We start from the raw sequence: 24,191 nt of genomic DNA, 5'->3' as shown, positions 1-24,191 counted from the left end.
TCAAGGCTAGCACTATACCACTTGAGCCACAGCTCTACTTCAGGCTTTTTTTGAGTAGTTTATTGGAGATAAGTCTCATGGACTTTCCTGCCTAAGCTGGCTTTGAACTGCAATCTTCAGATCTCACCCTCTTGTGTAACTAGGATTGAGGGTGTGTGCTACTGGCACCAGCTTAGCTGTTTTATTTTAAACTTAATAACCTAGCCCCAAGTTCTCACACATGAAGACCTCAAGTATTACGAGCATGTGTCAGTTAAGAAGGTAAACAACCAAGAGAAAATGCAGGATGAGTGAATAGGTTCATTTAAAAAAACAACTGAGGACTTGTACTATCCTATCTAAGGACCACCATGGCTCCTGTGAACTGTCAGTCTCAAGGTCTCTATGGTAACCCAGAAACAAGTGTCAGATCAAATTCAAGTGGGGCTGGGTGTGATATCTCTCCCCTATAATCTCAGGAAGATTATGATCTAAAACAGGCCTCTGCAAAACATCAGCAAGACTTCATCTTGACCAATAAGCTGGGTATGGTGGTAATGCTTGCCAGTCCAGTTATGTAGGAGGAGTAAATGTCCAGTTTGGCCTAGACAAAAAAATATGAGACCTTATGTGAAAAAACAAACAAACAAACAAACTAAAGCCAAAGGCAGGATCCCTGGATCAAGTGGTAGAACATCTGCCTAGTAAGTGTGAGGCCTGTCCCCTTAAAATATTCACTGCTGAAAAGGAGTCACTGTCACCTAAATTCAACTCCGACAATCATCTGGTGTAATCGCAGTAGATAATTGCAAAGATGATCCTATCCTACAGCAGCATTAGGCTCACTTTGCATCGTAGGCAGAATAATTAAAGACATAGCAGCTATTTGGATGGAACCTCCAAATGTGATCAAGGCATAGGAAAACAAAGGAGCAGGAAGCCTGGACTACAAGGTTCTCTTAGATTTTCTTCACCCAGACTCCCAACTCTACTTAGAATGTTCAAGTTGCATGTTCCCCCTTTTCTAAAGCCTCTTGATTTCTTCTTGAATCTGAGGGATGATGGCACAGAAAACTGATACAAGAAGATCATCACCAGATCAGTGCCAGGCCTGGGGCTCTGGGTTAGAGCTGCTGCTGCCCAGGGAGCTGCATCGGGAACCAGTTCTCATGTGGGCTGCAGGCCTTAGGGATACTGGGCTAAGTGCCTGTGTGTTCAAAGCCAACTGAGAGGGAGGAGGCATGGCTGGCTCTAGTTATTGCTGACTGTGTTCTGGGCATTTCCTGCCCTTCTACAACTTTGTATGGATGAGTTAAACCCCACTCCAGAAGTCTGGATGAGAGCAGAGCTCCTGTTCAGACTCTACTCAGAGCTCCTGCACAGCAACGGAATGACTTTCCTCTCCTGCTGCAGACAGGACACACCCCAAGCTGCTGCCCAAGACCTCTACCTGCTGGCCCTCTGTGTTCTCACAGCACCGCAGGGAGACAGCTGACGGCCAGAGATAGGGCTCACAGGCTTTGTGCTGGAGCCTGCTCAAGGCAGAGGAGGTTAGGAGAGCAGACTTTAGGCTATCTGCAGTACCTACCTCATCAAGTAAAATGAAAACCGATGGACAGGAGTAAATCCTAAACCATGCGGGGCTCTACTCATGCAACTTCAAACTAGGGGTATGGCATGTGCACAGAGACAAGTCCTCTGTAACCTCTGCCTGCGGAGACTAAAGGACTATGAGAGGAACTATACAGGACAGGAGCTTTTAAACTGACACGGATATACATTTTCCTTTTCCTTATTCAGCTTTTCCTTCTGCAAACCTTCCTCTCTCATCCACACCTCTGCTCACTGCTTTAATGTGCTACTCAACAAAGTTGAGTATACTTCGTCTTCATTCATCCGAAGAGACACTAGGCTCATGGCTGGATTAATGAAGTCACATGTTAGCAAAAGCACGTGGCAAAAGCACTGATTTGATGAGAGTTCTGGCAGGGGGATGAGAACAGTTGTCCAGGAATAACAAAACCTCACGGCTGTCATCCACTCCAGCTCCCCTGCTGTGGGTACAAGCTGCCAGTATAAAATGTGCACAAAACCAATTACAGAACATTGCCCTGGTGACTCTTGTTTTGTTAGCCCAACGGTGCAACAGCAAGGATGTAAGGTTTTGCCTCTCATCAAATTCACGCTTAGGTGTGCCTTAGCAAGTCTCAGCATACCCATGCTGTGTAGAGAGGGTCTTCTCAACTGTAATCAGTGTCTTTCTACAGCAGTCATTCCCACATGGTGATGTCAGCATTACAAACCTGTTCTGGCAGTAGACTCTCATCAATAATGACCATAGCAAACTCACTGATGAATTTTCCCACTGTGTAGGATGAGACATTTTATCACAAGTGTTTAAAAACTTCATGTGATGCTTTTACACTTTTAAAGACAGGATCTTAGTGTGTCACCCAAGTGGTCTTGAACTATGCTAAGTGAGCTTCCTGTCCCAGCCTCCCCTTAGCTGGGATTTCAGGCACCTAGCTTCTCTCTGTCTTTTCTTAACTTTGCACAATCAGACTGTTGGATATTTCTAATTCCCTTCCATTTTCAGTGTGTTGCGATGGTTCTTCCCTTAGCATCAGTGTGTGGTTGATGGCATGTGTCCACTGTGATGCTGATGGACTAGCACTTTCAATACAGTCAGGATCTTCTTCTTCTTCTTCTTTTTTTTTTGCTGGTCCTGGGGCTTGAACTCTGAGCCTGAGTGCTATTCCTTTACCACTTGAGCCACAGTGCTACTTCTGGCTTTTTTGAGTAGTTTGTTGGAGGTAAGAGTCTCATATAGTTTCCTGCCTGGTCTGGCTTTGAACCGTGATCCTCAGATCTAGGATTTCAGGCATGAGCCACCAGTGGCCGACAGAATCTTACACAATTTGCTTAGTTTTTATAAACTCTGTTTGTACCTTTCAGCACAGAAGTGCAACAGCACATGACTGTTTCTTCACAACAGTCATTCTAACACTATCCACTTCAAGGTGCTTTACACGTATCACACTGCCTTGTTGCCTCCAACAGTGTGGCTTGATAAACATAGATGCTTCTCCCAGAACCACACAGCAAGTGACTCACTTGGCATTATGGAGCGGTGGGGGAGCTTTCACTGGCAGCTCTGGCCTGCATGTGAGCTATGTCATCACCACCAAGGAGGCTCGACTGGGAAACCATACGTGCACACCTGCGTGCGTGGAAAAGGTATATCCATGCCGATGGGGCTGGGAAGTCCTTTTCCCTTGGGGATATTGCCTCAACTACTAGTGGCTGTGTGCCCCTGCTTTGGTTGTGACCTGTCACCTGAGGTCACACATGGAATTCTGTACTCATGGTGTCATGTTGGTGTTCAGAAACTTGCACATTTTACAACATTTTGAACTTTTTAGATTGAGGCTGTTTATGAATATCTCCTGGAAATCACTGCCGTCTGGTAAAAATCGTGACGTCAGTAAGGAAGGATAACATGGCTTAGAATGAAAACCGATGCTCTTTTTCCTACATATTTTCATTCTTCTTCCTTATTCTATGCCAGGGAAACGTGGAAGGGGGTCACATTAACAATACAGCTCCCCAGTATGCCACGACACACACAGGACCTAGTGACTATGGCACACAGATATAAGCTGTGTGACACACTGTTGGATGCCAGTTTAAGTCTGGTTAGGCCCACATCCTTACATACTGTGAATGGTCGCTGGGTATTCATTTTGATCTTTAAAAGAGTATGAAGAGCGGCTGGAGTAGAGACAGAGGAGGAAGATGAAGGAAAATCATGCCAGGGAGAGCCTTCAATGCCCCATGGAAGGAAAAGGATCTTGATGTTTTTAAAAATCCAAATAAATCAACAAGATCAGACCTTTTGATTGAGCTTTGAAAACCAGGCGCTACAGCATGGGTCACAGAGCACAGAGTTGGCAAATCTGAAGGAAATAATTTCTTCAAGTTATTGTCACACCTTTTGATTGTGTGAGTTACATATCACATCATTATTTTTCCTATCCATCAACAACACGAGGAAAGAAAATCCTTTCCCAGTTTATTCTGGACGTGAGACTCCCCGGCTTGCTTTCAGGTAGGGAACCTGGCTTATGGAGTGGGGCAGCAGCTGGCCCGAGTGGGTTTCTGCCATAGCCGCTCAACAGCCCCCAAAGGAGGTTTTGTCACTCTGTGACTGCAGGGACAAACTGTTCTTCAAGCTCAGTGAAATCAAAGGGAACATTTTACTGCCATATAAAATAATCTTTGCACTTGGTTGCTGGGTTGCTAATGAGGTCTTCACTTACTATGAGACTGTGGAAAGAGGCTCACAGAATAACTGTCAGAAAAACAGCAGGCACTTAAAAAAGCATTTGGTGAACGAATGAAAAGGTGACATCAAATTAAGAAACAAGCTGGAAAACAGAAAGGGCTGTGTGTGTGTGTGTGTGTGTGTGTGTGTGTGTAGGAGCACAGGAGAGGCCTTAAGGAACATGTTCAAAACACAACAAAGGTCATGCTTTATCCATGGTTCCAGTCAAAGACGGGAAGAGTGCCACATGGGTGTGAATGCAGACATCTGCTGAGGATGAAGGGGGAATGGTTTTAGTCGTCTGATTCACAGGATTAGCCCAATGGAAACACTCCTTCTTCTATTTCCCTGTGTTATGGCAGCCAGGGGTCTTGTGTGCTACCTGGGCATCGATGCTCCACCCCAGTCATTATTGTCTCCCTGGATCTATCAGGGAAAATGTGAAGGGGTTGTGGACAAGGGATCAGGACTCTAGGGGAGGCTCCCCCAGGACTGAGGTGGTCCTGCCCAGCAATGTGGTCCTCTCCGCACAACCAAGCAGCTAAGGAGGGGAAGACTTCAGCCACAGGCATGGTTTCCTTGGAAACCTGGAAAGGGAATGGGAGAGAGAATCTTCAAAGAACCCAGGAGGGTGGTCTCCATGAGACTGCTACTTCACTGTCCTCATCCTATTGTCGCAGAAAAAAAAAAGTCCAAACAGGAAAAACAGTGAAGCAAAATCATTGCTTGGGTTTTTAATGGAAGCAATTCTGTCCCAGTCTTTCATTCAGGGATTGATTTTTCAAAAAATTTCTCATGTCCCATCCATGGAGACCATCAGGTAACAGAACCCATAGAGAAGCTGACTAGACCAATCACTTCCTAACCACTGCATGCCCGCTCACTGAATGCAGGATTTCAGCTAATCTGCTCTACTTCTACTGGGGGGAGGGGGAGGGAAGGGGGTGGGAGAAGGACTTGCGAGAAATGATGATCTCCTGCTTCCTTGCAAGAAGATAAACCTGTTCTACCATCCATTTAGTCTCATCAGATTTCTGTATTACATTCATGTTATTTTCTCCTTTTCCAAGGAGTCTATGGGAATTTCCATAGGCACTGTTTTCAGCTACTTCTTATGGTGATGACACCCAGTGAGCACTAGCCACTGACATCCGGCCAAATTGGTGTGTGTGTGTGTGTGTGTGTGTGTGTGTGTGTGTGTGTGTGTGTGTGTGTGTGTGTGTGTGTGTGTGTGTGTGTGTGTGTGTGTGTGTAAAACTGAAGCCATGGTGCAAGTACCTTGTCCAGGATCGTGTGGCCAACTACTGACCAGACTGGACTCCAACCTTGACTCCTGGCCTCTGATCCCCACCCCAGCTCAATCTTCTTGGTAACTACTCTCAGTATACAAACTAGGCAGACATTTAAAAAGCGATCTTGGAGCAATATAACTGTAGGATAGAGAAATGTGCTCCATTACACAATCTAAGTGTGTTCTGTACTCTAAAGTTAAAGGTTCTTCACAGAATACCTACATGTGGAATCTTTCTAAAAATTATTCTAGCCCATGACACCATGTTCCACCATCTATTTAAACATTATGATAACCCTAATTTCTGATTTAGCCAAGATTAAAGTTGCTTCTGATACAGTAAAGGCTTTCAATTTCTCAAGTCATGAAATCTAGCTAATAACAGAATAATAAACACCTAAAAGCATCATAAGTTTTCTTAACCTCTCCCAGTGAGCTAATTTTGGAAAACCTAATCTTTTAGTAACATAGAGTAGAACTGTTATCTACATTGCATTATCTGTGTCATCCATTCTTGTAAGAGTACAACTGTGCTATGTACGAAAGAAAATCTATTTAGAGATGGAACACAAAAACACTGAAAAGTAAGTTTTAAGCACCTACATAATGCTAACTCTCTTTTCTCACATTAGTATTGATAACTCAGAGTAGATGGATGAGTGATACCCAACTCTAATAGTGGTGACCAAGGACTATTTACTATGCTGAACACTTTCCATCTTCTCATTCTGATAGGATACATGTTACATCTTTATAACCACTTCCCTCCCAGGCACTGTGTTGTTCTGAAGAAGGCTAGAGTGACCTACGACCAAGGACTCTGGAGGGTACTGCTAAGTCCAGAGAGAGCTCTCTAGGAACCCACTGCTCAGGCTGTGGGCTATCTAGTCACCGTAGGCCAGAGAGCCCTTCACGTTCCACCATGTAGCTCAAAGGCTCAGAAAACCAGGATTGTTTAAGTGTGACCCTCCTGAGGTGGAGAGCAACAACAAGAGTAGTACATGTTGCAGCACACGCCCAGCTGCAAACATCTCATTCATCCAACATTTATCCCCCACCCCTACCCCATTAAACCAGAAACTGACACATGCCAATAAAAATCTGAGTAACGCATCAATGCCAGATAGCTCTGATTTGACACAATCCTACATAGAGTTCCACTAACTGAGAAGTTGGGATGAAGCGGAAGTGAATGAGAAATGGTTTTCTAACTAATCAATCTAGACAGGTGATTCAAAAGAATCCAGTTCAGTTTCTAAGAGAGAAATGAACTCATCTTGAAAAGGTTAGGCCCTGTGCTTTTTCTCACACTGAGCATTAACTGCTGTGATCTCCAAGCCTCTGGGGCATGCTTAATAACCAGGACACTCTCTATGCTGTTGACTTGAACTGATGTCACCCAGTACCTCCGGATGGCCACAGTAAGAGCCTCTGGCGAGCTGGCACAGGGACAGATGACCTCCTGCCGAAGGCCTTTACTTTGGAAGACATTGAGAAACGCATCACAAGAAGAAATAGACCCTGGAGGAAGAGAGGGGCGATGGTCAGCCAGGGGCACACTGTGAGTGGCGTAAAAACATCCTGCAGAATCAAATAGCTTTGAAGTCAGGATTTAGGCACAAAAAAAGTTAGGCAGCAAGGAGAAATAATCCATTTAATACAACTTAGCCTTTAAGGTTTGAATGGAAGACACAATTCTCAAACTTACAGAGGTCAACAATGTAAAAAAACCCACATCTTCCATATTTTTGTGGACTGATGTGTTCACTTTAATAACTTTTCTAAAACTTGCTTTGCTATTTTCCATATGTGAGTTCCAAGAAATGCATAAATCCACAGTTAGTTAAGTGAAAACTTTTCTCCATATTAACATGAGACTGAGATAAGATTACTAAGAATATGTTAAATTACCTATTTCCAAAAGCAGATTTACTTTGCATTATGCAAAATCTATTGTTCTGTAGTATTATGGACTTAAAATAATTACTTAGTTAGCTCACAGAATATCTATTACTTCGTAATTAAAAGAATCATTTATTTATAAAATTAAATTATCAGTTTATTTGACCACTTTGATCCACCAGGAACTAATACAGTGTTGCACTTGTTCAAAAATATAGGACATGCATTTTATCAAAATGATCAGAAACAATTTCATTCAATTCAAGGTGGCTTTTCACATTATGTATTCTTCACAAAAACACAATATCTAGGTGCTTGTTTTTATGAAAAAGGTGCACTAATAATGTTCTGTAAAAGTGCTAATTTACTTCATCTGGGAGGTTTTGGTTACTGGATTTGATAATGAATGCGTCTACTGACGGACACAACACCTACAGACCTTAAGATACCGTTAGCATTTCTGGAGTGCGCAGGCACTACATTTAAGGAATATCTCACTTAAACCTCAAAGAACTTTAGATTTGGAGGTCATTTTGCAGCTGAGAAAATATAATTTAAAGAGCAAGTTGTGTGTGTGCTTTTTCTTCTTCTATAGAACCAGGATTTTTCCTTTAAAACCCCTGGATTTTCCCTTCTACCCCAGACTAACCCCATGTTTGTCTACCTTCACACATGTTGTTCTTAACCATTCTGCTTTTGGGCTACAGCCAGAAACCCTGATTAATTAAGACATCATCTCAGCTGTGAGACAAAGATGGGAGCCAGGGATCTGTATGGCTTCCCTCCCCTCCTCACTTACAGGGATTGGCTCCATCAGCCACTATCAACATGCGGAGGGAGGACAGGTTGACGTCTCTTTGATCTCTGTGGGCCACCAATGCCCAGTGCATATCTCTCGATTTCACACAAGCCACTTTTGCTACGAAAAAAAGCAGAGGTTACCACACGTCACCATCACATCACACTGGCTTATACTGAAAAAAAAGAGAGCAGGAGAGCGGTGATTCATCTTTGTCACCAAAACACCCATGGGGTCAAGTGTAGACCAACCTTTGTACTGGCAGACCTTCTGGATCCAGGAGAGGGGGTTCACCTTCATCAGCGAGTATGGGATGCTAATGACGTGCATCATGTTCATGACACTCTGAAACCAAGGGACAGGCGAGAGGTTACGCAGTGGGGGTTTCACAGAGGAGAAAGCTTCCGCCTCACTAGCAGGTTAACACATTTACAAGGAGGCTCAACAGGCAGAAGAATCAGACAGGAGGGCTTTACTTCGCTAAGCGTGACCTATACATGTGTGCACACCTGCACACACTATAAGGCGTGCACCTTAGTATAATCCTTTACAAGGAGTGACATCTCCATGGCTACTCCATCCTCTCTGCTTCTGCTTTTCCTCAACTACTCAAGACAGACTCAAAGAATTTAAGTTCAAACCCTTTTCTTTCAATTTTTAATATATATATTGTTATCATAATGATATTGTACAGAGGGATTATAGTTACATGAGTAAGGTAATGAGTAAATTTCCTATCGTGCATTGCTACCCCCCTTTGTTTTTCCCCTACCATCCCTTCCCTCCCGACCTCACCAACTCCTCCCTCTCCCCGAAGTTGTAAAATTCATTTTCAACATAAATCCTTTCCTTAATAAAACTGTAAGCTAACTGAAATGACCTCAACAGAGATTTCTCAAAAGATGATATATAAGCCCCAAGTGTATGAATCAAGAAGTCTCTACTCAACTAATCAGGGAAATATAAATCAACTTCACACTCAGTTATCATCTCACCCCAGTTAGAACAGCTATTACCAAAAAAAGAAAATAAAAAAGAAATGCAGAGAAAGGGGAAACATACATTACTACAGAAGTTATGGAAAATGATATAGGGATCCATCAAAAATACAGAAAATAAGCTGGGCACTGGCTCAATCCTAGCTATTCAGAAGGCTGAGATCTGGGGATCGCTGTTCAAAGCCAATCCAGGCACAGGAAAGTCCATGAGATTCTCATCTCCAATGAACTAAGTACTGTGCTAAGTGAAATAAGCCATGCACTCAAGGACAAATACTGTTTGTATTCTCTCATATAAAACATTGATCTCAAGGAAGTAGAGAAGAGAGTAGTGTTTACCCCTTGCTGGGAAGATGGTTAATGGGAACAGGGTGCTCTGTAGCAGGGGTAACAATGGCTGACAGAAATTGAGTATTTCAAAACAGCTAGCAGAGAGGATTCTGAATGTTTCTAATACAGAGAAAGGTTATACGCCTGAGAGTGACAGATATGCCATTTGTCTTCATCTGATATTTATACTTCATACATGTGCTGAAATGCCACGCTGTACTATGTAAATGTGTATAATTACGTGTCGACTGTAAATAAAAACCTCACCGAATACTCATTTTAATAGCCTTTCAGATCTTTGAAGATCCATTTCTAGTATATTGTAACAATTTTTATTTCACAGAGTTAATTTTACTAGTTAAATGTTACCCTGAAACATCAAGGAGTGGAAATGGAAAGTTTGTTTTCTGGACCTGTCAGAAAGAAGCTCCCTTGAAATGGCTGACTAGCCTGAGCTAACACACCAGGGAGGCCAGCATGGCCACGCCGCCAGGAACCTCCACAGGACCCGCTGCTGCACACGCTGTGGGGTCATGACGTCAGGTGGCCAGGGGCTGGCTTTGCACGGTGCTACCATTTCCCCACACTCCTGTGGGCTGGCACAGAAGAGAGCCCAGAGCATTCTGTAGGTTGATTGCTTCCTTGGAGGATGTTCAAGTGAAAACGGAAGGACAATGTGTGCCAGCCAGGCATGAGGTCTCAGCCATGCACGTACACTCCACGTGTTGGGGCTGCTCCCTCCCGCTTGGCACCAGGGAAGAGGAGCTAACAGCACCTCCAGGCGGAGGCGGAGTGGGTGCTGTCATGTGGTCGCAGAGCCACCTGGCTTTGGAAGGGGCAGTGAAGCCGACTCACAGATGGTCAACTCCTCCGGGCCAGGGTCCAGATCGACCAGCAAGGTGACACCATGGACAAAGGAGCTACCCCGGTGGGGGAGTGACTGTTATGGAGGGCTGGAGAGCAGCAGCAGCAGCAGCAGCAGCAGGGGTGGTCTTAACCACAGCACATCCTCCTAATGGCAACAACTCTAGCAGTAGTAGCAATCACTGAGTGTCTATATGACTTGGTAATATGGCCAAACGTGTCCAGTACATAGGTGGGTAAGAGGAACCTACTGGACACCGGGCCACACGGTTCTCATGCCAAGCACACCACACAGGACCGTCACTGCCACCTGACCAGCAACAGGCATTTGTTGTGCACATAGCCCCAAGGCCCTTCCCCTCACACAAGCACCATGGCAGCATTGAGAAGTGTATTTCTGCACCACAGCAGCAAAGGGTGTCTAGGTGTTAGAAATGAGCCATGTTTGGGGAGTCACACATAGAGTAGGAGACAATTACATCTTCTTGTCCATATAAAGTCTGCCTTACCAACAAACAACAATGCGACTTTCTGCATGTAGATTTCCGTCACTCACGTAAAACTTACTGGAATACTCTAGAAAATCAGTGGAATTTCAGCCTAAGAAACTACCTTCTTGAAGCTCAACATCTGGGCCTAGGATTCAGGACAATAGCTGCTGAGCTACCCGCAAAGACAGCGCTGGCTACCCACAACACCTCTCCCTTCGTGCTACAGGAAGATGAGACCTGCGGGGGCTGGTGCATGCACACGGTGCAACGTGAACCCAGCTCATGCATGCGACAAGACAACGTGGCCCAACGGGCCACTTACCGTCAGGATGCCGTGCCACAGCCCCACATCCTTCTTGAAGTCCAGCACGTTCACGATGGTTTCAGCTGCGTGAGAAGAATTACAAGAGTGTTTCCCGATGTCATGACAACACGGGCTTGGCTGCAGAGAAGAGCCTCGTGGGAGCAGGCAAGGGGGTTACAGGGCGTCCTGGCAAGGCTATAGCCTCACAAGAATCCAGCAGACTCTCCTGGCTGCAGGAGGAAGTGCTGGCGAGGCCTGTAGAGTTTCTCTAGGTAGATATCCAGGCATGTGAGTGAGCAACGCTGCCTGCACACCACTTACAAACACCTATCTCTTCTCTTAAGTATTTATTTCCCCCATCTCTTTTTGTCTTCCCATTTCTCCACTGTGCGAAATAGAGGTGAAAATAGCCTAGACAGGAGTGAAGGAGGATTCAAGGATTATGGGAAGGGATGAAGTAAAACAATGATGAAAAACTGTGGGTGAAGCCATCTGCTAAAGATGCTGGATGTCCCCTGAAGTCTCACCTGCCCACCAGGTGAACAAGAGCTTGAGGCGCTTGCACACACTCCCTGACCGCCACTCACTGCTGTTGGTGGCTATCACATCTTACACTCTCACCTGTTCCCTCTTTTGATGTTTGCCAAGGGATCAGTTTAAGTCCCTGCTCTCCTCTCTGATGCTAAAACATGGAAGGTCCAGCCCCAGGGACTCTGAAAACAAATATGCTCAAAGAAAACATGCTAGATTCCTTAGAATTTTTAAGACAGAATAGTGATTATCAGAGTGAAGAGGAAAGAAGGCAAACAGTGGGGAAAAGAAAAGCAAAACATCTCATTCTCAAGTGGATAGATGAGTATTCCTAACAGCATCTTCAGGTTGCAGTAGGAGACCGAGGGACCGTGTGTGTGTGTGTGTGTGTGTGTGTGTGTGTGTGTGTGTGTGTGTGTGTGTGTGTGTGTGTGTGTGTGTGTGTGTGTGTGTGTGTGTGTGTGTGTGTGTGTGTGTGTGTGTGTGTGTGTGTGTATCTACTGTGGCTGTGTCCCTTCAAGTCACAAGAAGAGAGTGTGTGTATGTGTGTGTGTATGTGTGTGTGTATGTGTGCCTGTCTGTCTTCTGTGGCCATGCCTCTGTATAGGAGTGAGAGGTGACAAGTCAGAAGGTCACAGAGGGATCTGTGCTAGTCCTTCCTTCTCTAGGTCCAGTTTATAGAGCTGTTACCATGGTTACTTCCGTGCTTCCCATATCCACTCCAATTAAGGGGAAGAAACATATACTGTGCAGCTGCTCCCCACTGTGGAGTCTATGCTCTGCCACCTTAGAAAAATCTGCCCGCAGAGCTTCTCATTCAATTGGTGAAGGTGGGTGAAAGCATGAGCACTTCGTTATTTAGTTAGTGTGTGTGCATGTTTGTGCTTGTACTAGGGCTTAAACACAGCCTCATGCTCTTGCTTGGCTTTTTTATTCAAGACTGGTATGCTATCCTCCACTTCTAGCTTTTTGATGGTTAATTAGAGATAAGGGTCTCATAGATTTGTGTCCCAGGGCTAGCTTTGAACCATATTCCTCAGATCTCAGATTCCTGAGTAGAGAGGATTATAGGGTGAGCAACTGGTGCCTGACAATGAGGCTTTTAAAGCTTTAAAAGATATATTCCACAAGAGCCCGTGGCTCACACCTGTAATCCTAGCTACTCAGGAGGCTGAGATATTAGGAGCATGGTTCGAAGTCAGCCTGGGTAGGAAACTTTGTGAGACTCTTATCTAATAAACTACTCAAAAAAGCTGGAAGTGGTGCTGTGACTCAAGTGACAGAGTGTTCTCCTTGAGCAAAAAGAAGCTCAGGGACAGCACCCCAGGCCCAGAGTTCGAGCCTCAAGACCAGAAAAAAGAAAAAAAAAAAAGGTACATTAATGTAGAGCCAGGGATGAATACCCTGAACCATTCCAGACTGAGCCATGGGCCTCCTGCTCCACATAGTGAAACCCTGACCTCCTGTGACTGCATCTGGAGATGGCCGTTAAGGAAATAATGAATATTAAATCAGGTTGCAGAGTGGAGCACTGACTGGCGTCCTTGTATGAGGGTGAGCGATCTCTTTCTTAGCTCCACACAGAGAAAGGGCCACGTGAGGATACACATGCTCCATCTACAAACCCGGAAGAAACCTCACCACGAACCCTCCCAGCCAGCACTGACGCTGGGTGTCCCGCCTCGGCCCTGCACCTGCCCTTTAAGCCGGATTAATGTGCAGCCCTTGGTGATGCTACCCAAGCTAAGACCCTCACAGAACTGTCCAGAAAGTCATCCGTGCATGGAGCTGGGCACAAAGCTCACACTGATTTCCCAGTAAGTGGTGGGAACAATACGGGCTGGATCTCCACCCCAAATCCCAGCATCGCCAGCTAGCCGAGACCTCGCAGAGGCCGGCGCCCCATTGTCTGGATGGGAGTATTACCTTCCGTGTAGCCGCACGCCTGCGTGAGCGCCTGGCAGTGAGTGAGCAGCGCAATCCTCGTCACTGTCACGCCAAGCACGCTCCCGTCCTTACACGTCTTGTACTGAAGGAAATGAGACAAAAGTCGTGCGGGAAGGTGGTTTCCAGAGACAAAGCCCTGGTCCCCACCAGTTTCTCTGTGAGATGCTTTGAGTCTCCCACTTCTGGAGCTGGTCTAAAGATTGGAGCCCAGCACCCACCCCCAGCACGCACCAGACGCCACGGAAGGCCGCATGTGGCTCACCTCGATATACGCAGTGTCATTATTTGCGTCTTTGATGTGTGGGAACCAGTCCCGAGGCGGTTTAGAGAGGTGTTTGGACTCTGTGACAAACCACAGCAGCTTTGGCCAGCCTTGGAAAGAAATGATAAATTCCTATTAAGTAAGAAGGGCTCCTCCTCTCTGTTTATGTGGTGTGCTTTCAAATAATGCCCAGGCCAGATGGCACCATCTCCAGTGCTTCCTGTGTCATCAAATCGAAGACATCATGGGGACCAAGCACTCAAGCCCGCATCAGATAAACCCATCACTCAGGCTGAGGAGCTGTGCGTTCACAGAGACGGTGACACCAGAGGCAAGCCATGCCCTGGAGTGGAAAAGGAGGAGCTCCACCCCTGCTGAGCCTACCTTTGAACTGTGGGATCTCTCCCGTTGGGCTCTTCGGAAGGCCTTTGTGGCATGCATCACTGGTCAAGGCTACAGTAACACCACAGCTTCCAAGCAAGAAACCTATCTGTTGGCTCCCTGCGTCCTGAGAGAGGGAGAGAGGAAAGGGGGAGAGAGAGAAGGGAAGGGGAGAGGGGGGAGGGAGTTAAGGATCCAAAATACAGCTCTATTCCTGACACAAACCACTGTACCACCTTAGGTCTCAGGGAAGACCTGATTTAATATTCATTACTTCCTTAACGGCCATCTCCAGATGCAGTCACAGGAGGTCGGGGTTTCACTGTGTGGAATAGGAGGCCCATGGCCCTGACTGTATTTTTGTTTGTTTTTGCTGGTCTTGGGCTTGAACTCTGGGCCTGGGTGCTGCCCCTCCCTGAGTCCTTTCTTTCATCCAGAATAACTGGACTCATGCCTAGGCTTGGTCCGAAGCACTGGGATCAATCCCCATCCTTGCTGCTCACAGGCTGGGTGGCCTTGAACGGGTTCGGTAGCTTGCTCCCTCACTTGTAAGATGGCAGTAAAAGAATAGCCATGCACAACTTGGCTTGTGCTGAGGAGCGATCAGCGACCGTCTCATTAAGTCTGCCATTACACTTTCAGCCAAGTCTACCAGACTAGGATGGAAAGGCTGACTTACTGTGGAAAAGGGAAAGGACCTAAGGAAACACTTTGTATCTATTACAGTCACACTGCATGTCTAACTTTGTAATTCTCTTCCCATGGAGATGCAGGTGATACCCCTGCCTTGGGACTCACTGGGCAGAGCCCAGGAGGGCTCAGCACTGATTCTGGAAAGTCACATCTGAGCGGGCACTGCAGGCGGGGCTGTCTACAGCTGCAGTGGTCCCGGGAGCTGCTTCCCTGACCAACTTTATTGCCACTTGGGCTCAGCAGCACGCAGGAAGACAAAGGAGCAGCGGAGCCAGCTCAATTCGGTTTCTTTAGTCCCACCAGTCACAGCAGCGTGGCTGTTGGACAGTTGATTCGGGAAATAAAATGGAAGCCCTCGAGGGGGCTTTATCCCCTCCTGAGATAAAGGAATCACAATGAAGTGAAGGAGTCCCGGGAGTCGCAAGCCCAGAGCGCCTGCCCTGTCCACAGGAAACTCCACAGCAGGGTGGTGTGCCCACCCGGGAAATGAAGCAGCAAGAAGATGTCAAAGCTGAATCTTTAAAGTGTGTCATCTGTACCTCTCTTATGATAACACTTAAATCTGACAGAGCCACAGCCAATAAGCCAATGTGCACCTGGACATCACCCTAAAAGGAGAGAAGAGGTTGGGAGCGGTGGACACAGTCCCAGTATGGGGATTTTGTCTGTGTGTGTGTGTGTGTGTGTGTGTGTGTGTGTGTGTGTGTGTGCGCACGCGCACACGCACGTGCACAATGCTTTCCTCACTAACAGTACAAATCAAGATCAACCAGTGTAAAGTGAGTTTGATGATGGCATTAACAATGGAAGCTGTTCACAGAGGTGAGGCAGACAGGTGGTATGATGTGCATTTTGGCAGCAGGAACCCAGCTCTAAGTGTCATGCTGAGTCTGGATGCCCAGCCCTGGCTGCGTCTACACAGGGGGCGGCTGGGGTCAGAGACACCACAGGGTCAGCAGCCGCCGCAAGGACAAGGACCAGAGCATGACAAGTCCTCCCCCACAAAACCCAGGTCCAGCTGCCCCTGAACTTTGCCTTCTTAATATCCACACATGTATATAAAAAGATAATTTAAGTAAGCATTAGAAACCACGAGGTGGCAGGAGAGACAGGGAAGCCCTACAGTCATTATCAATAAAGCTTGGGGATCACATATTCCTTCTCTTCCTCGAGAGTCCTTTACCATCCCCCGGCTCTTCCTGAGACCTCTGTGCCAGTGCCCCCACCCCGTCCCCCCAGTCCTCTCAACCCACATACAAGGCCCACAAAAGGAAGTGGGATGAGCCACGGAAGCCCAGGGAGCAAAGGGGAGCACCGGCTCATGACCCTGAGGACTGGATGCCTCCATGCCAGCAGCAATGGCTTCCCCAGTGCCAGAGGCCGGCCACATTCCTGGAAAGGCAGCACTGACTCCAGCTGGCTGAAAACAGGGCCTGGCCAGGGAAAGGGTGGCCAATGCTCAGGATGCGTGTGAATGAAGCGAGCTCCCAGGATGCACATTCCGACCTTGCCATCCCTACCACGTGCCTTTCCCAGAGCAGTAAGCACGGTAAGAAAGTCTGGCAGGCAATGGGTGACACAGAGCACGCTCAGAGGGGCGTGGAGTCATGCCCGTGACAGACGATCGATTCCTCGACCACAAACTCTCCTTTAAGAGCCACTGTTCTCTGTGAAAGAAAAGCTACACGAAATCTGAATTCAAGCATTTTTTCTCAACTTTCACTCTTTCTCCAATAGCTAAAGGGTTGATTATGCCACTTTCTAGAAAGTTCTCCCTGTGTACAGTCTCTCTGGAAGTAATTTAAGTTACCACATTAGACGAGCCCAGGTAGCAACGACCCAGCCTCTGTCAGAAAGCACCACTCACTCACTCAACAGTTCTCTTTCTAGCAAATGAGGTGCCACTCATGGAAAGTCACCTCCACGAACTCCTGTTGGATTTGTACCTGCCACACAATGGCTTATCCAATCCCTGCCAATCTTACCGGGTCCCCTGCCTGCTCACATGGCTGGTGCCCCAGCTTGTGTGCTCATAGGAGATGGTCTAAGATCACAACGGAAGACGTAAAAGGCAAATGAACCTTAAATGTACGACTAACCCACCACACACTACAGACAGGTAAGTTTCAAGATGAGAGTGGTAATGTTCTAGGTAGAGCTGGAACTTGGCCAAAGAAATTCTCCTTATCAGTACTAAGACAAGTTGATCAATCTATGTATTTTTAAAACTCTATGTATAATGTAAAGTTTCAAAATAGAAAAAAATCCATGTGCCTACCACCACAATTACCAATGTTTTGCCAGATCTTACCTATTATTCTCAACACACACACACACACACACACACACACACACACACACACACACACACACACACACGCAGACATATGCTTAACAACCCCAGCACATGCACTATGCATACACACAAAGGAATGTATCCTTCCACTCATGTACATGAATACCCAACATGTGTATTTAAGAATAAACTCACAGGTATATTCAGGGACATCTAAACCTGTACATTAATGCGCATGTGCCCTGGAGTAAATAAATATGATATGCAGATATCAGCTGTTCTGTGTATGAGAGAGAGAGAGAGAGAGAGAGAGAGAGAGAGAGAGAAGGAGAGAGAGAGAAGGGGAGGGAGAGAGAGAGAGAGAGAGAGAGACTCTTGCTTATGAACAGTGACCCACACCATAGCAGCTCCCTGCAGCCAGCTGGCACCTACACTAGTTGGAACAGAGAGCCAGGAAGGCCAGGGAGCCAGGGAGACCTGGGCAGTCTCCCGTTTCCTTCTCTGTCCTGTTGCCCTCAGCATGTGCACAGACCGGGGTCTCTGCGCAGCCTCACTCTGCACCCAGGCTTCCACACCTGGGGCAGAGCCCTTAGTCCTTTGGGTGACTCAGCTAAGCCTGCTCTGCATGTCTGAAAACCCCTTTGCTAGGACTCAAGCATGGGTGCTATCCAAATCTTCAACAGCTACTCCAGTCTCACTGATGCAGACGCACGCATGGCTGCCTCTCTTATGGCTCCCTCCCCAAAATGATCACAGATCATCCATTTCTCCTATGCTGCATAGCTCGGCAATGCTTCCCCGCCAAAGGCGTAGAGAATTAGTAAATTTACATGGGAACCAAATTAATGAGCTAGGTTTACTAAACAATGTTTAGGATTTAGAATGTTTTGTGCTCAAGAGGGCTAATAAATCGATTGCAATGGCACTAAATAAAAGCAACTTCCAGGACTCACAAATGTCATTACTTATGCTTACATCCTTACCCCTCTGAATTGTACCTGAACCAATGTATTTGACCAGTTAAAACCAAGAAAAACTTTCAAAGGCCAATGAGCTGGTAGATGCCATGGGTCCAGTTTTCAAAAGATGATGCACAAATTGCCAACAGCGTATGTGAAACAATCCTCAGCATCCCTGACCAAGGCCATGTAAATAAAAACCAGTGATGTCATCTGACACCTGTTAGGCCTCATTCATGCCAGGGTTGGCAAGGATGTGCAGAGAAGAGACTTTTGTTATGCTGCTCGTGCTGTGCTAAATCAACACAGCCATGATGGAGAATGGTATGGAAATTCCTCAGACAACTGAAAATAGAACTACTGCACGATCTGACAAGCCTATTACTAGGAATACATCCAGCAGAATTAAAATCAATGTGTGGGAGGAGTATTAGCACTCCCACGTTCACTGTGCATCATTCACAACAGCCAAGAGAAGGCATCAACCTACATGTTCATCAACAGATGAATGGATATAAAGGACACATGTGGCCCTCGTCCCAACTCTGACAAGAAGGAAATCCTCTCATATGTAGACATGTGGGTGGGCCCTCAGGATGCTGTGCTGAGGAGACAAAGCCAGCACAACACAACAAGCATCCCTCGACCTCACTTACATGCACATTCTAAAGTTCACTGATATGACCCATGGTCACAGAGACTGGGGGAAGGGGTGAGGACGGAGACCCTGGGGAGGTGAGGATTCCTACAGACAGGCGGCAAACCTGTGAACCATTCTCCACTGGTGCGATCACAATCCATAACAATGTATTGTATATTTCAAAATACCATAAGGAAATGATAGACACGTGAGGTGACAGGCTAAGTTGCTAGTTGTGATCATTCCACATTGCATACAAAGATCAAACATTACAGTGTCTTCCATGGGACACATAATTGTGATTCATCAACTGAAAATTTATCAATTGCAATTTAAAACTGAAGTATTAGAGATAGAATCAGTTGGGCACGATGGCTCATGCCTGTTATCCTAGCTACTCAGGGTGGTGGGGGGAGGAGGATGGGGGGAGATGAGATACAGAGGACCAAAGTTTCATGGTTCCAAGCCAGGCCAGGCAGAAAAGAGATTCCATCTAAAAAATAGACAGCAAAAGCTAGGCTGGAGGTATGACTCAAGTGGCAGAGAATGAGCTGAGCAAGCAAGCTTAGCCAGTATGAGGCCCTAAGTTCAAATCCTGAAATTGGCATAAAACAAAACAACAACAAAACCCAAGGTGGTTTAGGCCTGTGGCAGCAGCAATGACCCACTGCTCAATGTGGTCCGTGCGTGGCTCGCTTTGCTGGTTTCAGGAAAGGTTTTGGATGTCCTGGCATAGCCAGCCCAGTTTCCGTGGTTTCTGCAGTCAGCTGTGAGCTAACTCACCTCAGAGCTATACTTCTCCCTCACTGACCTCACCACAGGCTGGTTATTTAAATGCAGGGTAGGAGCTGACAAATCACAGATAAACTGATCAAGCCTCACTCACAGCAGAAAAAAAAATGAGAATAATAAAAATTTAAAACAGATAATCATCTGCCTGGTATTCTAATGCACAGGAGACTATGCGTGAGACAGTTACTCTTACAGACAGCTCTGTATCCTGCTACCAAGTAAACTTGAACTCTACCTCCAGGAGCTGCACACCCACAGTGGAGCTGTGCTGGGCGTGATTAACTGCTTCCTTTACGGTAGAAAACCAGTCCACAGGCTCAGCCCCTCTCCATCCACATCTAGTTGAGAGGCACAACCATTGTAAAAACTGCTGTCAGCACATTCTTATCTAACAGAGCCCCCAGTGGCCACCAAACCTGCCACCTGACCCCGAGGGCTGTAAGGACACACAGCTCCTTACCTTCCTTGTGAGTGGCACTTCGATGGGCACAGGAACAACTTCCGCCAGCAGGCAGCCATAGAAGGCCACCATGAAGGCAGCAGGGTCGTTGTTGGGGAACACCAGCGCCACCTGCAGGGACAGACCACACATAGACATTTCAACATAAACTCCAGGTCAACTTTCCAAGACCTAGTACAGGGTTCACCCACCAAAAGATGGCAGGATTAAAATTCTGAATAAGGAAGAAGCTGGAAAAAGAATGATGTGCTCTATGCCAAACACCTTTTAGTAAGAGGAATCTGATCAAGTACTTCACAGATTATATGTGGATGGTGAATATTAACCAGAGTCATCTATAATGCTGTTACCACAATACAGGGGCTGCTACTTTCATGTCCACATAATATTTACAGAGATGAAATCCCAGTAGATGCATTATTTTGTTTATTGTTTTCTCTAAGCTTCATAAATAGTGTCGCATTTCAATATAGTCCTCAGATCTGTAATGGAATGGTTGTACAAATGGCCAGCAGGGTTCACCCACCAAAAGATGGCAGGATTAAAATTCTGAATAAGGAAGAAGCTGGAAAAAGAATGATGTGCTCTATGCCAAACACCTTTTAGTAAGAGGAATCTGATCAAGTACTTCACAGATTATATGTGGATGGTGAATATTAACCAGAGTCATCTATAATGCTGTTACCACAATACAGGGGCTGCTACTTTCATGTCCACATAATATTTACAGAGATGAAATCCCAGTAGATGCATTATTTTGTTTATTGTTTTCTCTAAGCTTCATAAATAGTGTCGCATTTCAATATAGTCCTCAGATCTGTAATGGAATGGTTGTACAAATGGCCAGCAGGTGACCTCCAGACAGCCTGGGATCAGACCAGAAAGGACCCAATTCCTATGCCAATTTTTAGCTCTGGGCCCTGGTGCACGATTTTGGTCTCTCAGCCTTCGTTTTCTTATCTGAATACTGAAAACAATGATAGAAAAGTGCACCTTAGTATTATGATAAAGGTCAAATGACCACATTTGTGAAGAGTTTGGAGTGGTCTTTGACATACTGCATAACCATGAGGGAGGGGAGGAGGAAGGAAGGGACGGAGGGAGAGGATTCACAGTCCACCACACTATCTTGGAGATGCAGCAATCTGTAAAAATTCCCCTTATAGTCCAGTGTCTTTATTATCTCTCTTAGGTAAGTCAAAGCTAATTTCTTATTGATTTTTGGTGCTCTAACCTGGGGCTTTCATAGACTACTCGAGCAGTTTTCTTTTGAACAGCAAGAACCAGGGTACATCTAGTCATTTAAGATACACAGAAGTAGAAGAAAAGGTATATGTTTGAAGAGAAGAAAATTAGGTTTTACAGCAAATTCTACATCTAAATCAGGATATAAAGCTTGGATAGAGTTAGTAATTGCTCAGATAAAACATGGAAACAGAAATATTAACACCTAACCTCTTTAATTTACCCATTTTGCTCTAAGAAGCAAATTAAAACTTTGTTTGACTATAGAAGATGAGAGTGTAAGAGTTGTATTCAAAAACTGCTTTAAGTGGCAACCCCTTTATACAACTACTTAAAAGATAATAAAAATATATTAAAAAAAAAAAACAAGATTAAAAAAAATAAAAAAAGAGTTAACTGTGGGAAAACAACTATGCCACTGGTTGGCTGGCCAGATCTGTCTATCTCATTGACTGAGGTAAAAGGCACTGTAAATATTGTCCTGCTGCCCAGGTGGATGGCACCAGTGCATTTCAGACTAGGGGAAAAACTAGGACCTATGACAGTGGCTGGTACAGCAAGGGTTTGCACGCTGACAGGAGTGACTGGTGGTGCCTCTCTGGGTCAGTGCCTTCATCTGGTAAGACACTTAGCACCTTTGAAGCTTGGGTGTCCTGGGTGTATAACACAAAGAGAAAAACTACAGCACTGCTCACTGAGTTGCTGGGAAGTTAAGTGAAGTGATATATGCCTTTACTCCTGCTTCAAAAGTGAAGGAAGCCATACACAATAGGAAACAAGAAAAGGGATGGAATGCTGGGATTTTAAAAGAGACATTTTCCACACAGCACTGCATTATGCAGATCGGAGAGTTTAAACAGTAGTACTTACCCTGTCTCCCGGCCGAACCATGGGTTCTTGCTTTGTACCTAGTTTGTGTAGAATATTGTAAGCAACCTTCATACTTCGTGTCCACAGTTTGCCTGTGAATACATAGTATAAAGACACGAGATTTTTACCATTGCACACATGCATTTTCGGTTACACGCACATGGGTACATTAATAGAAAGTATTCTCTTAACTGAAAGTTTAGTCAGTATAGCTATTTGCTTCTGCTATGCATGCCCCTCCCCCCCCCTTGCAGGGAACTCTAACACATGTAACTATTAAGAAAAAAGGAACAATCTGGCTAGACTAGAAACCAAAATATCCCCAAAATACGGAAGTAGAGGTTTCTAAAAGTAAAGTTTCAAAAGAAATAAAAATAGAAACCCAGCTCTAGTCTGTCTTCTGCTAGCCTGGGAGGGAGGGGGTGTTAGAGGATGCTCTTCAGGGATGGAGTTTACCCAAAGCTTTTTTTCCACTCTAAGCCTTCAACTTATTCCAAGTTCCTGGAATTGAGATAGGAAACAGGAGCCAACAACTCTTGACTCATACATTCTGAGAAGCCTGAACCTATGAACGAGGTCCCGGTTCTGGGCAGAATCCCGGCTAGCATGCAGAGTACCTACAGCAAAGCCACAGATGATCTATCATTTTCATCCCAGGAGTCATGGGTAAGATCTTTATTATTATTTATAATTCCTTTTTTAATTTTCCCTGTCTACTGTAATTGCAAAGAATGCTAACATGGTCCTTACTGGTCATTCCAAAGCCTGATCTCTCCTTCTCTCCAGGGCCTACGTTTTTCAGCATCAGGCTTTTCTAACCTCAAGGTCTGGGAGTTTTGGAAAAGGAATCCTTGGGTTTAGATAAAGATAATGGCAAACATTTGGGATTATTTTAACATGAATTCTAGAAAAATTACCATAAAGTAGGATTTAAAAAGAAAATTTTAAAACTTTTCATATGGAGTTTTAAACTTTAGATTTTCTATGTTTTTTAAAAGCTTAGGGGAAAAAAAAGCCCCAAAGGACTTGCACATTTCAAAATCCTTGCCTAAACGTACAGCCAGACATTTCCTTATTCAGGTGATGGTGAACAGTCTAAGATGGAATAAAATGATTTCAAATCTAAAAGGTGTTCTTGAATACATAAAGGCCTTTTACAATCGAGTCTCAGAAACTCAGCTGCTAAGAGCTGTTCAGGGAGCCAAGGTGATAGGTGTTATCATAATGTAATAACAAAGAGCAACTCTAGTTATTTTCTATCTTAATGCAATCATTATTTTAATTGTTTCCTTATTATAAAAAGTTGAAATAAAAAAGTTTTCCATAGAAATTGCAGCTACCCAAAGCAGTGCTGTTATTAATAACCCATCAGAGGTTCATCGATTTGCATTCAAGAGCAGGCAATGCTTTATCTTTAATTGCTCTAATTTCCTAAGACAATTCCTAGTTGATGGTATGTCCTCAATGAATGTCTTGGTTTTATTAGCATCATAGGTAAGTTATTGTCTCCCCTCCCCCCTCCCCCCCCCCCCCCCCCCGGCCAATTTTTGTCAGCTATGAGGCTTGAACTCAGGGCTTGGGCACTGTCCCAGAGCCCCTTTTTGTTCTCAAGGTGAGCGTTCTACCACTTTGAGCCACAGCACTACTTCCAGTTTTTGAGTAGTTTATTGGAAATAAGAGTCTCACAGGGACTTTTCTTCCCCGCTGGCTTTGAACCTCGATACTCAGATATCAGCCTCCTGAGTAGCTAGGATTACAGGCATGAGCCACTGGCTCCCAGCTCATGTTTTTTAACTTGTAAATTTAACAATGTAGTTCTTCAAAGCTGGATGC

At 45.3% G+C, this 24,191-nt stretch overlaps 1 protein-coding gene across 2 annotated transcripts in view; it reads right to left on the bottom strand.

Moving 5' to 3' along the window:
- Dip2c (disco interacting protein 2 homolog C) overlaps positions 1 to 24,191 on the bottom strand; it is a 312,795-nt gene that overhangs the window by 52,296 nt on the left and 236,308 nt on the right. For both annotated transcript variants that reach the window (XM_042686100.1, XM_042686101.1), the window contains 9 exons: positions 22,359 to 22,450; positions 20,244 to 20,354; positions 14,407 to 14,530; positions 14,023 to 14,132; positions 13,740 to 13,842; positions 11,301 to 11,365; positions 8,547 to 8,640; positions 8,296 to 8,415; positions 7,001 to 7,115 (listed from right to left, as the gene is read on the bottom strand). In XM_042686100.1, the coding sequence (XP_042542034.1) occupies positions 7,001 to 7,115; positions 8,296 to 8,415; positions 8,547 to 8,640; positions 11,301 to 11,365; positions 13,740 to 13,842; positions 14,023 to 14,132; positions 14,407 to 14,530; positions 20,244 to 20,354; positions 22,359 to 22,450 (934 nt within the window). The remainder of the gene's footprint in view (positions 1 to 7,000; positions 7,116 to 8,295; positions 8,416 to 8,546; positions 8,641 to 11,300; positions 11,366 to 13,739; positions 13,843 to 14,022; positions 14,133 to 14,406; positions 14,531 to 20,243; positions 20,355 to 22,358; positions 22,451 to 24,191) is intronic.

The sequence above is a fragment of the Dipodomys spectabilis genome, unplaced genomic scaffold (genome assembly GCF_019054845.1).
Source record: "Dipodomys spectabilis isolate Male_0828 unplaced genomic scaffold, ASM1905484v1 ptg000096l, whole genome shotgun sequence".
In the NCBI taxonomy this organism is placed as follows: domain Eukaryota; kingdom Metazoa; phylum Chordata; class Mammalia; order Rodentia; family Heteromyidae; genus Dipodomys; species Dipodomys spectabilis.
This window is presented reverse-complemented; position numbering and strand designations above follow the sequence as displayed.